Here is a 13,753-nt window from a genome sequence, read left to right as displayed (position 1 = left end):
ACCCTGACAGCTTACCCAAGGGCTTCTTTCTTGAGCGTGACCACCGAGTTTTTGTGAGTGGCAATGGGACCTGGAACATCACATATCAGTAGACGTCGCTGAGGAGTCTTCATGTGGGTCCAGCGTGCTGCCGTCAGAAAAAGTAAGGACACTTTCCACTAACTGTGTCCGTGAAGGATCTTCTTCGACAGAAATATAGCTGTGCAGTGAAGTCAAGACAACGGCCGCACGAGATGGTACATCAGAATATCGCTCAGATTGAACATCTGAGCTTGTGAAAACGACCAGAAGCCAGCTGAAATGCTTATTATGGCGGGAATCCCGAAGTCTATGAGGGCAGCTACAAGATACTCGCTCCGGCCTTTTCTATGCTATTCTGATGTGTATCGTGGAACATACAAACGAGTGCTCGCGACAGAAACTTGTTGATTCGCTGGGGCTCTATCTTGATATCCAAAAGAGGTGGTACACGGATGATTCACCAATGAAAGACCTACGTCCTCCCCCCGTTCTCCTACTTTCACATATGGCTACAACGCCCCAAGCAAACTAGCCGCTCCGAGGCGGCATTGGGCAGAAGGCACCCTGTCATTCCCTGCACACCTCTGGATCCGTCGAATGAATGGGAGTACTCCATTCTTTAGCGCATCAGAAGCCATCCGAGATTAGGAAAAAATTCACCGCCATCCGCGGACCGCCTTGCGTCGAGGCTAGAGCGCCGGCGTCAGAACTGCCTTCTCCTATTGTGCGCCAGAGCTACTAGCCCGCAAGAAGCAAGACATCCCCTGATACGCGCCCACGGAGTTGAATGGTCCACAGTTGAGACAGACACACATGTGAAGAGAGATATGACAAGGAGACGAAATGATACACCTGAGAAAAGTGTCACAAATACCACAGACGCAGAACACTAAAACGGCATGCTTACCGCCTGGACAGCAGCCCGGAGTTGCTTTTTTCTCGTTTTATCGTGCATGCAGCTGCCGAATTCCCCCCTCCGGGCACATGGGCTCTGGCGGGCACAGCTGCCAGGTTGTCTCTAGTAAACAGCGTTACGCTCTTGGGTTCGCTTACTCCTCGTCCATTCGTTTCTCCTTTCCGCGTGTAATCTTATGTCTTTTACAATCGAGCACTAACGAGAAAACGTGCCTACGTTTGATATGCTTAGGCAGATGTACTTTCGGAGGTCGTCTGCCTGCGAAAGATGCATCCTTGCTTCTGTTGTGCTGCGGTTAAACCTAACAGAAATCGAAAGAGCTTCACTTTCCGAGTCAATGTCTCCGGATGTTTTCTGCAATCCATATCCTTTGAGAGGTCACATAAATTCAGCATCACTCGAAAGATATTGTCCACTGGGAAGGACAACCTGTGCTGCCTGCACACTCTTGCACCGAAAATCGTCCTCTTTCGAGACCACTGCCTACGCGGCCGTCCGTACCACTCAACTGACGTTACCTTCTTTCTCGCACGAGGTCCCACACCTTGTGTCGTTGTTCCTCCGCATCTTCTTCTTCCTAAATTGGAAGTTGCCGGTCTTCCGAAAAGACCAGTCCTCTTCCTATTTCCTATCTCTACAAGGAACCAACGACCCTTGCGCGATTAAAGCATTTTTCACCGGGAACAGTAGCTGCCAGCAGCCTTCATCCCAGAGGCCAGATGAGATCTAACCGATTTTGTAGCGCCGCCCAAAAGGGCTCCTTGCCTCTCTGTTCTTCGATACCATAAATCTTGATGGAGGAGCGGTAGCCCAGGCAGCGGCAAGATGGAACCTCCGCCCGCGTGCGAGAGCTACCACACTGGAGACACCCCGGGGGACGACCTCGCCTCTCTCTGTTCAGCTCCGCCCGAATTTCTTCTCGGATTCCAGACTTTCTCTGTGGCATCTGATCTCCCCTGGTCCTCTTCTCTGTTGCAGGCATCTTCCTGTGTTTCGTCCTTTATCCAGCGCGGAACCGTTGCAGGTGTACGTACACGCGGTGAAACGCCACTCGAGGCTCTGTTGCCTGGACCGATTTTGCGGTCTCACATTTGTGAAAGAGGACACATTCGTGAAGATGCTGGAGACGGAGACCCAGTTGCCCGTCGTGAGAAGAGAACAGATCAACCGGCCGAGTCTGGCAGGCATGAATCCGCCATCGGTGAACATGTTGCTCCTCCCGGCAACGCGGAAAGTGGTGAAGGACGGCCATCTCCCTCGACTACCTCGCCCCCAGCTGCTCCCAGTTCTTCCTGTCATTCCTCTTCTGCTGCGCTTGCCTCTGTAGAAAGCAGCTCCCAACAGAACGCCGACGGAGGCGGCTTTTTGCGGAGCAGGGGAGCTCAGAAGAACGACTCTGGTGGCGATGCAGGCAGCCAGCGCGAGAGCGATATGGCAAAGGAGACGGACAGACGACACCACTGCCCTGGTCAAGAGAAAGAGGACGGGCAAAACGTACAAGGGAGAGAGGAGGAGGAAGCGGCTTACCGCCAAGTTGTCACGCGGTTTCAATTTCTCAAGCAGCTTCGCCATCCCCACCTTTGCGTTTACACTCACATTCTCCGCAAAGCTGATCGCTTCTTTGTTGTCTCGGAGTACTGGTCTCTTTCTCTGGCAGATCTCATATACCAACGCGAGCAGGCGAAGACGTCTTCTTCGTCTGCTCCGTCCTCCGGTCCTTCTGTTTATTCGTCGCCTTCTCAGTTGTTGACAGCGGTGCCCCTGCTGCCTGAGGCATTTCTTCGTCGCGTCGCATCCCAGATCCTGTCCGCCCTCGTGTTTTTGAATGAACAAGGCCTCACCCACGGCAGGTTGTGTCCGTCGACCGTCCGTTTCACTGCAAGTGGAGATGTCCGATTATCGGACTGGGGCCTGTCGTACTTATCACGCCAGGGATACTTGGCGCCGCACACGCGCCTTTTGCCTTCGCCGCCCTTCCTCACACCTCAGCAGGCGCTGTTCGGGTCGGAGAGTGCGCGGCTCAGCCCTCCGTTTGCCAAAGATGACACCTGGGCTCTAGGGGCGATTCTCCTGCAGGCCGCTCAGGGGCCTCCTCGGCTCGCACCTGGCGCCCTTCTTGCTCTTCTCGCACACGCAGACGAGGAGCAGCGGGCTAGGGAGAACGCTAGAAGACAAGAGGCAGAGACGCGACTCACGCGCGTGAATTGGACCGGCGCGGCTAGGGAAGTGATGAGACAGGACGCGCTCTCGAGAGAGAGACAGCAGGAGCCAAGCGAGAGACCGAGAGCGAACGAGCGCGATCCGAAAGGTGAAGGGCGTCACGGACCGAACCGGAAGGACTGCGGATACGGAGCCTGGCGCGAGGGAGAGGCAAAGCGAGACGGAGAAGAGGCGGATGACATCCCGACGTGGGCGGCCGACTGGGAGCGAGAAGTAGATGCGTTTCTGGGGCTCAAATTGGCCGTGGGACCGTGGGATGATTGGGCCGGTTGCGAGAGACGAGTCAGAGGGGAAGGCAGCTGGCGTTTAGCGCGCCAAAGCCCCGAGGAAGAGCAGGTGCTGCCTCGTCTTCATCCTCTCCACACGCTCCGAGCTGTTGAGCACGCGGCCATGATGCTTCTCTTCGTCCACTGGGCCTACGAGGACCGCATGCACCCCCATTTCGAAAGCCTGCGGATCGCGTTAGCGAACGACAAGTCTGACAAAGCGATCAGTGGCGAAGAGAAACACCTTTCCGACGCGTGCGAGAGATGCAGAGAAGCAAGAGGCCCGTCCTCACACGCCACGCCCTCCTTCTCGTGTATTGGCCGAGGGATTGCTCGTCGCCTCTTGCAACAGAAAGAGAACTTCGTCGACGAACTACGCCACGTCGTCAGCAGGCCGTGCTGCCTGGTGGAGCCAGAGGCGTATGCGTCTCTGCTGAGTCTCATTTCTACCTGCCTGCAAAAGCGGAGGAGCGAGAGAGAGACAGGGGCGAAGACGCACAGACAAAGCGAAGGGAAGGAGGAGGAAGTGGGGGGAGTTGGAGGCGCGCCGAAACGAACAGAGGACGAAACTAAACCGCAGGTTTCTTCCTTCTCGTGTCTCTCATCGACAGCGTGTCCCACCCAGCCCGCGTTTGACGACGGCACCTTTCTGTGGGCAGTTCTCTGTTCCCATGTTGCGTGGTTCGCAGGGTCGTCTCTCTTTCCATTGTCCTCTTTCTCTTCCTCGCTCCTTCACGTTTCTTCTCTCCCGTGTTGCAAACGCAGAGGGTATGGACGCCTCAACTTCGCGCGTGACGGGTCTCCAGGCTCGTCTTGCTCCCCGTCCCTGCCGTCTCCCGCGGCTCCTCCGGGTTCTCCGCTTTCGTCCGGCTTTCGCGAGTTTCTGCGAAGGATACTGGAAATCAATCCCGACCGCCGGCTGTCTCCTGCAGAGGCGCGGAGTCTGCCTTGGGTCCACGCGTTTTCCGTTTCACTGCATGCGACGGGACCACTTCGCGATCGTTTCAGCCGCGTCGCGGCCGCCTCTCTGGCCCCACAAACTGGGGCGGAAGGACAGAGTTCTCAACGAACGGAGGAAACGACGGCAGGGGGACGCGGCGAGCAGGCGCCCCCGGGAAGCAATCCAGAGGAGAGGCACGAGAGATCGAACGACGGTTACACGCGTGGCGAGAAGAGATGTGGACAGGAAGGAGGAGAGAAAGGGGAGGGAGAGAGCCTGAGGAAGACAAAGAAGGAGATCCTGATGTGTCCTAAAACGGCAGAGGCTGCACAGCTCTTGCTCGACATGCATATTGATGAAGAAATCGAGGCAACAGAAAAGTACTCGAGAGGTTAGTGCACGCGTGGATATCCCGCGGACGTCGATTTGGCTGCGGAAGGGCGGTTGGCAAAGCAAAATTGGATTGGTGTTTTTTCCTTGTGCGTTCATCTGGCTCGCTCTTGAGTCTCCTCACGTCTCAGTCTCGCTGTGTCTCTGTCACGCGACTCTTCTTCTCTCTCGCCTCCAAAAACCACTCGTAGATTCCTTCGAGGTGGATCCCGTGACCGGGAAAGACAAGAGGAGCGAGCGCCTTAGGCAACACAGGCGTTCAGGCCTTTAGCCGTCTGTCGTCCTTCCTCGGTGTTTCGCGTTTCACGTGCGGTTCGACGCTCTCCCGTTTCGTTTGTCGTTTTCTTCTCATGTCGTGTCTCTTTACCCGCAACTCTCTGTCTTCGGCATCTTTTTGTCGCCTCTCCTGCCTGTAGATTACCCTACTCTCGGTGATTCGCAGTCTGAATCTGGGCATCTCGGTGAAACCCTCGGTAGCTGTTTGGTTATGGTTTTCTGTCTCTCCTCGCCCTCGTTGTGCTGGGTCGCTGACTCAATGGGTGGCTTGCGTTGTCTTCTCTGTGTCTCCCTCTCGCTTGCGAGTCTGCTCCGTTCGTCCTGCGAGCTCTTCAGCCATCAAGTGCTCGACTCCGCCTCTGATCGCTTTCATCACCTCTTTCGGTTTTTCCTCTCTCTCCTTCAGATCCTCGCGGCCCGTCGTCCCTCCGCGGCTTGGACAATTTGAAAGATTACCTCGTTCGTCACCACAATGTCTCGCTGGAAGAGATTTTCTTTTGGTGGCAACTCCGAGGGGGGGATGTCCATACCACACTTGTGGATTTGGGCGCCTTGCGTCCGGTCCCACCGATCCTTCGTCTGCCTCTTTGTTGTCTTCTTCGTCCTCGTTCGCTCCCCACGTCTCTGGTTCCTCCTTCCCGTCACGCGCACTCTCTTCGGGATTCCTGCCGCCTTGGCCGCTCGGAAGAAGCGAGAAGCAGCCTCCGTTCCTCTCTCTGTCCTTCGGTCTCTTCTTCTCCGCCTCACTCTACGCGTCTTCCCCAACGCACGGACGGGCCGCAGAAGCGTGCTGCGGAGTCCCAGGAGACTCCGGCTTCCTCGTCTGTTCCTGTGTCGGTCTCGCCCCCTTCTCGCTCTCAAGACGCCGGCGTCCGTTGCAACGAGGGCCGACTCGCACGCGGGCCTCGCGCGGAGTCCGGCTCGCACGAGCGACTTCCGTTTCTTTCTCCTCTCCTTGACTTCCGTCTCCTTCACGACCAGGCTCCACATGCCTCGGGTGCTAAGCCGGGAAAGAACGAAGCCGGCACCTGTTTGTGCGCCTCCCTCCCGTCTCTTCTGGCTTCATGCTCGTGCTCGTCCTCTGGAGGCCGCGACGGAGGCTTCGCGTCTGCAGGGAGACGCGACGATATCGCGCGAGAGAGGCACTGCTCTGAACTTCGCCGCGGGACAGAAAGCAGCGACACGACGGCGGCAGGCGGGGCCTTCGCCCATTCGCGCTCCTCCCTGCCGCCCTTCGCTCCAGCCCCGCAGGAGACTCGACAGCCCGCGGGGCTCTCGAGTGTCGAGGCAGCTTGCGCAGACCCCTCGGGTTTACGCCCGCGGAGACCAGAAGCCGGGCACGGCCAGGAGGCCGATGTGCCGCGAGGGAATAAAGACGCAAGAGAGACAGCAGACCTGCTCGAGGGGGTCGGTGTCGAAGACTGCAGTTTCTTTGCATGCGGATTCAGCGCTGGAAGAAACTGGATCGAAGTCGAGGCGAACTGGCTAGAAGGCGACGCGCGCATCCGAGGTAAGCGAACCTGGCACTGTCTCTGTTCTCTCCGTTCTCTCTGTGCGCTCGTCGCTTCTCGCGAAACTACCCGATCCGCTCGAAAGGAGACATTCGGCGGCGCGTCTTCGTGGACGAGCCTTTGTTCCTCGCTAGCGCCTTTTCGGCGCGTCCTGTGGAAAACCCAGAGGCAAAGAGGCGGCCCAAAGGATGGCCCGACTCTCACGATGAGACGGCAAGCGGCTCTGTCCGACCACACACGGAAGGAGGGAAGAGCAGCGACACTTGGCCAGAGGAAAAGACGGCGAGAAGCCGAAGAAGATTGCAGAAAGAACGGGATACCCAGGATAGAGCGGAAGGGCGGCATCTGCCACGTACGAAAACGTGAAAAGATTCGCCGGGAAGCCGGCTTCACACACCTTACGGTTCGAACGCAACCCGCACGGGTCCGTCCAAACTGTCTACTCTTCTCAGGCGTCTCGATTCAAGACACCGTCGCCGCGCTACAGGAGGCTGACCGTTTCTCTGTTTCGCAGATGCACGAGGTGAAGATCACACCATCGCACAGACAGTCGCGTGTGCATACAGCTGAGTTCCTACACTGCGTATCTACATATATATATATATATATATATATATATAAATGAGTGAATAGTCTTACACAGATGTGGCTGTGCCCTGAGGTACATATGGTGTACTCTGGAGGTTGTGCTTCTACAGGGAAACTTCGCGTGTGAGGCCCTTTCGCACCAGTGAAAAAAAAACTCCTCGAAGCCGTTGCCTGCCAACCGCGTTCCATGTCGGATTTTTCAGCGCACACCTGAGCGAGAGTCAAGACACACTTGGGAAGGCGTTTCTTCCTCAGATATAACGGTCTGTGCATGTGCGGGGAAATACGTAGATACGCAACAAATGCGTAGAGAGATCGAGAGACCCGTGCGAGCATGCGGCAAGGATGACCGGCAGCCTACCCAGGCCTCGTGCTCCGATGCGCGAAAAAACTCTGGTTTCGTGTCGCAGGTGCGGCCCCGATGTCTGTACATGAGACAGTTTCACTTCCTCTATCAACGGCTAAGGCAAGTCGAAAGACGCAATCGATATCGTCTGGGGCGGCGATCTCTCGCTGTTTGGTCTTCCCCAACGTGGCTGTGTCAGTGGGGTCCAGCTTTTCCTTTTGATGCCTCTCTGCCTCGCGAGGTCAGTTCCCTTTCTCTGCATTCGCCTGTTTCCTGTTTCCCTGACTCCTCGTTTTGTGTGCTGTCTTCTTGGGCGTTCTGGGCACTCCCCTATAGACCCCGTTCTCTCTCCGGGCCTGCCTATTGCCTCCCTGGGCGTTTCTCAGCGTAGCCAATGACCCTGAGATCTTTTCTCTTCGTCTGGGTTGCCACTTCTCGTCGCGCCGTGTATGCTGTGTATGTCTGGGTGTTTCGTTGCTTCTCTGTTCTGACGTACCCCGTTCTGTTCTGGAAGATGCGTTCTCTTCTCTCCCTCCTTCGGTTTTTCGCGATCACCACTCTCTCGCCTCTCCGCCCAGCGGCTCTCGATCACGAAGCGTTTCTGTGCCGGGATTCCTTCTCTTCTCGCCATCGTTCTTCTCGCCCCTCTCTGCACGGCAAGCCTTCATTCCGCTTCTGGGGCGACCCCACTCTGGGGAATTGAGGGATTTTCTCGATGGTAAGTTTCTCTTTCTGGCGTCTGTGCGTCTCCCTGCCAGAGTTAGACTCTTTCGCTCGCTACTCGTCCAACTTCCAAAGAGCCTCAAACGCCTGACAGATGAAGCCGCTGTGGACATTCCGCCTCTCCTCCGCGCGCAGGTGAGACACACAGTTTGGTGCACAGGTCGTGACGCGCCAAGGACTTCGCTCGCCATATCCTTCCACCTTTAGTAGTCGTGTTCCACGCGACTCAGCACATTACATGCTTCCCTCACGGTCGCAACGAAATTCTCTTTTCACCGCTCTCTTCCTAGCGCCTATATATATATATATATATGACGATTATACACCTTTTGTGCGCCTACGTTTCCGGTAGGTAGACGTGTCCTACCGCCTTGTCCATATATATATATATATATATCTAGATATGTATCGAACAAGCGGCATGCGTTGGAGTTTGCGCTGTTCTGATTCTGCTTCTCTGTCCTGTCTTCTGCCGCTTTTCGACAACTGAGAAACTCTCTCGAGTTTTGTCGTCTGTTGCCTGACCGTCCCTGTCTCCGGTCTTCGGTGTGACCTGGTAGATTTGGGCTACCCTGCTGGGCGTGAACTTCGCGGCTGAAGTGGCAGCAGGCCCTTTCGTCTTCGAGCAACTCGTGCTGGAAAGCCTGGCGTTGCCGGGGAGTCGCCGGCTGGCAAACAACGAGTTCTCCCAGTGCTACGAAGTAAGGACCAGACCAAAGCATCTCCACCGACAGGGGCATACATTTACATATATATATATATATATATATATATATGAATCAATAGGAGCATGTAGGAACATCTACAGAGATGTGTGCAGATATGTGAAGAAACCAAGAAAAGAAATGCATACATTTGTCTATTGGTCTGTTCACGTGCTCCTTCGTATACACAAGATCATCATTTTTACATAGAGACACAGGAGACGCAAGCACATAACGATGGCGTCTGTGTGGCTGTTCAAACGTTATCGTGTTTGTCCGTTGATCTCTGTATTCACTCACCTTTCGGCTAGTCTGCTGCCTAGACAGAAACTTCTGTGAGTTCTGCCTTCTACGTTCAACACTGTCCCAGCAGTTGCGCTGCATGTTTTTCCCCGAATCTATCTGCACATGAGTTCTTTCCCTGCCTCTCTCGCTGCGCTGTTCTCCTCGACCTCTGTTTCGGTGCACATTTCTACGTGTCCGTCGTGCTTGGCCCTCTCTCTCCCTGTCCTTCGGTATTCGGCCGTTGCGCCTTCCGCCCTTTCCTGTGTCTCGCCTGCTTCGCGGTGTGAATCGCACCGCGCCTCCCTGCTGCTGTTTTCGCCTAGCAGTGCTTCTGGTTCTTCTCTGTGCGGCCCTTCCGGCTGACGGAGTATGTGGCTTTCTGGCCCCTCCGTTTCGCTGTTTCTACGTCTGTGCCTCCTGCATGTTCCCTTTCTGTTTCCTCTTTCCTCCCACAGCATCACGATTTGCTAGGAAGCCGCTTCGGTCGTCGACAGCTTCGTCGCCTTCTGCAAGCTCTCTTTGCTCAGAATGCCCAGAAGGACTCTTCTTCTCCCCGTTATCCCGTCCCGTCTTCGCCCTCTTTGTCTTCGCCTTGTCGTGTCTTCTCCGCGCGAGGCCTGGACGCAATAGCTGCGCCTCTCCAGCTACTCTACATGAACCACCCACAGATCGCGCTGGCTTGTCTTGACAGACTGTTGACTCGCCAGGGCCAGTATAAGCTTTTTGGCTGCGACAACGCCGCTGCGATTGAAGAGCAACTTGCATGCTTCAGCCAGCTGCTCTATTTCTTCGATCCGCCTCTTGCTGTCCACCTGCAGAGAATAGGTAAGGGAAAGCCAGATGACCAGATAAGCAAGGAAAAGCACAGTGCTTTCCTTCGTTGGAAAAAACGGAGAGAGGACACAAGGTAAAGCTCACAGGCAGCTTATACAGAGTTCTCCTTGCCGTGTTCTTCGTGCCGGGATGGTCTGCTGCATACCCGGCATGGCCCCCGTGTGTGTTTGTCTCGCTCTTCGTCCTTCTGCTTCGCTCTCCGAGTTTGCCCGTTGTTTTCCTTGTCTTCTGACAGCGTTGCTGGCGCCTTCGTTCTCTCATTTCGCGGCACTGTCTCTTTCTCTGTCTCATTCGCTATGTCTGCATGCTTTTCTCTCTCCTTTTCTCGTTGTCTCTGCTTTGGTCAGGTCTCGGTCCGGATCTGTACGCCCTGTCGTGGTTGTTGACCTTGTTTGCCCATGCTTTAGACCTTCCCCAGCTGTTTCTTCTCTGGGATTCCCTTCTTCTCCACCCTCCGTCTTTCCTTCTCTTCGTTTCCTTCTGTTTGCTGCACCATTTGCGGCTTCCTCTGCTTCGTCTGGCGCCCGATGAAGAGAGCTCTGCACTCTCGCTCTTGCGCGCAGCCTCGGCTTTTGTGCACGTCCCTGCCCTTTGTGGGGTCGCATCGGCTCTCGAGACGGAAACACCGGTCTCCGTGGCTCTGCCGTTCTTAGCCAGGAAGTCTGGCCTCCTTGCTCGGGAAGGCGTGGAGACAGATGGAGAGGAGGATGGGGAGCATCCGCAGAGAGAAGGAAAGGGAGGAATGCGGAATAGCGCCTCGCTGGCGGGAGCGACGCGGAAAGTTCCGGCGACTGTGGAGGTGGACGAAACGGAGGGACCGAAGAGCACCGGACACGGCAGGCAGGAGGAGGGGAAAGGCGTAGAGCAGCGGGAAGGCGATGGACACGAAGAGGACGGATCACCGTACATTCAGAAAGCATGCACGACGCAGAAGCCCATGGCAGGGAAGGACGAACGAACGGAGGCGACACCTCCAAGAAAAGAAGCAAGGCAGACGGAACAAGATGCCCTTGGTTCCGGAGCCGTGCGTTTCTACATCGGAGATGATGCAGACGAAGAGAAAGAGAAACGAAACGCTTTCTCCACAGGGAACGCGAGTCGCCGGTGCCCGTCGCTCGAGCAGCGGCTGCGCGCACGGCTGCTCGACGGGAACGGCACAAGCGGTGCAGAAAAAGGAGAGGCGAAGAAACAAAGGAAGAAGAAAAAGCAATCGCTGGTTGCTGCTATGATCCAGGGACCTGCAAATCTGCTCATGGGCCCGCCACGCAAGCCTCGGCAAGCGTTCGACTCTGACGATGAAGAGCATTCCGAGAGCGTTGGCAGAAGTACCGCGTCACCGGGGTAAACTTCTGAAAAGAACGCATGTGAAATGCATGTGTTCAAGGACACAGGAGCTGCCGTCCTAGACAAATGGTGTCTTGCTACGTATGTATTTCTGCATGTGTCCATGCTCGTGCCGCTGGGCGTTCCTGCGTAGTTTACGGTGTATCAATTAACCAGTTCACTCTCGCGGACACCTGCAAGTAGTGTAGGGCACAGAGGCGTTTTTTCTCTTCGTCACAGTTTCCTTTATCTTTTTTCTGGGCTCTTCACAAGCATCTTCCTCTCCAGAGTATGCACACACGAGCACGTGGGCTCGGTAGCTGCACAGGTGGTTACACAGGTAGATATAGGGAGACCTCAAACCAACAGTTTTAATGACTACAACATCCAAGCAAACAGGAATAGAGGTGGCACAGAGGCTTTCACGTGATGTTCGATTGTCCCTTCCTCTGTCGAGCATGTTGCATGGACACAGCGGCATGTGTATATCATGCACCTGCATTGTACGGCCCATCGACTTACCGTGCAGAGGTCCCCGTTCGTGGGGTATCCGGTATCATCTCTCTTTTGTGAAACGTTCGTGCTTTGTGGCGTGTTTAGGATAGATCCCCTGCAGTCTTTGATGGAAGAGGAGCGTTGGTGGGAGACTTTCGAGGAGCAGCCTTCAGCCCGTTTTGCTTCCAGGAGAGAGACAGCCCCGCAAGGCGTGGCCTGTGCATGGAGCTTAGATGCGGCAGCTCGCGGGTATAGGTGCCCCCCTTTCGTCAGTGTGGATGACCTCGTGGAGCACCACATGCACGCGACAGTCCTCGATGTACGCCCTGCAGCGTCTTTCCGTCAGGTACATTTCATCAACGCAAAGAATGTGGCTGCTGACGCCCCGTCTTCTGTCCTCATTCCTCTTCTTGCTGCTGCTGCGTCCTCTGCAACCGCAATGGGAGCGCCCTTCCCGGCGTCCATTCCAAACTGCAAGTGTGCAGACAGCGACGGCACGACCTCAGGGGGAGGTGGCGACGCTGGCACATGCAGTGATATTTCAACCGCGTCAGGAGCATCTCCACTTTTGCCGTTCACTCCCGGAACTGTTTCTTCGTCTTCGTCCCTGTCAGCGCCTGCCTCGCGTCCGACTCCGTCGCTAGCACGACTGAACTCTGGATCCACTGGGCCTGAGTGGCGCGTCGGGTTTGGGGGAGCGTCTTTTGCCATCTCTTCTGGAGAAGGAGGAGGGACTGCGACTCAGAAAGGTGAAGAGAAAAAAGGGACAACTGCGGATGCCCAGTACGCAGATTCCCCAGACTGTCTGGGAAAGGGCACGTCTCTGTCCACTCCGGTTACCAGCTGCTGCACTGCTGCAGGACCATCTGCTGCAAGCTCTGTGCCAACGTATTACAGGACAAGCGCACCTGGCGGTCGGTCCCCCTATGCGCCGGTTGACCCTCACGCGACTATAGTGGAGCCGTGGCTAAAAGGCGAGAAGCAAACACTTCATTTGATTGTGGTAACGGGAAGTCGAACAGACGCGGGTGTGGCCCTTGCCGCGCGGTTGCAAAGAGCTGGGGCTTTACATGTCTGTGTCCTCAGAGGCGGAATTGACGCCGTGCTTGCAGATGCTCCGGTCTGTTTCTTGGAAACAGGGAACTCCGGAAAGTGATTTGCGTTGTGAACGCATAGATAAACCGGTCACAGGACGATGACTGGTGTTGTGGAAGAAACTGGATCGTTTGTGTTGAGGATAAACACGGTCGCAAGGTGAGAGGTGTCCTGCTGTTTATAGTACGAGATGTGGGATAGAAGAGGAGGCCGGTAGAGAACATGGCAGACATCGAGAAGGCGCATAGCTACGCAGGCGATACGGTGGCAGAAAAGGGTGTCAACGACAAACGCAGATGCCGTGAAAAGGGACCACCGCGTTCTTCTTAGCATGCTTCCGCCACCAGAGACGCAAAGAGGTCTCGTGAGGTGCTGTAGCATACAAAATGTATCTCCGTGTTTACCTCCCTAGAAACAGAGTAAACAAGCAGAAATCGGTGTGGGTAGGAGGGCCGCTTTACAGGTCTCAGGCGTCTATACTAAACTTGAGGAATAGTGCTGCTTTGCGCTGCCGAACCGGGAAACAACAGACGAGTGAAACGATGACCATACTTTCTATATGTTTGCCAGAGTGGGGAGCAGATCCCTCTTCAGTGCGGGCTCCGCCAAAGAAGCCAAGTGGCAGTTGCCTCATGAGGCGTTTGCCAAAAAATATGTGCTCCTTGCCATGCACACGTTTCTCAGATGCCCTGTAGCTACGGCCACCCACCAGAAGAAATGTCTCGTCTTTTCTTTAGACTTGCCCCAGAGCTCCCTCGCAAATACATGCAAATGGAGTAGCGGTGTTGCGTGCAATCTAAAGAACTAGGTACGCGCATGT

General features: G+C 55.5%; 1 protein-coding gene across 1 annotated transcript; it reads left to right on the top strand.

The window, feature by feature from the left end:
• Positions 1–1,762: 1,762 nt before the first annotated feature.
• On the top strand, positions 1,763–12,994 carry NCLIV_066220 (putative TBC domain-containing kinase (incomplete catalytic triad); the record flags this gene model as incomplete). Its single annotated transcript, XM_003886173.1, has 9 exons — positions 1,763–4,754; positions 5,436–6,539; positions 6,993–7,063; positions 7,684–7,715; positions 8,233–8,332; positions 8,758–8,898; positions 9,642–10,011; positions 10,368–11,361; positions 11,944–12,994. 9 exons carry the CDS (start codon positions 1,763–1,765, stop codon positions 12,992–12,994), a joined length of 6,855 nt encoding a protein of 2,284 aa, XP_003886222.1.
• Between the last annotated feature and the right edge of the window lie 759 nt (positions 12,995–13,753).

Source organism: Neospora caninum, chromosome XII, assembly GCF_000208865.1.
Source record: "Neospora caninum Liverpool complete genome, chromosome XII".
Taxonomy (NCBI): domain Eukaryota; phylum Apicomplexa; class Conoidasida; order Eucoccidiorida; family Sarcocystidae; genus Neospora; species Neospora caninum.
Note: the sequence above shows the minus strand (reverse complement) of the source record. Positions and strands in the feature narration are given on the sequence as shown.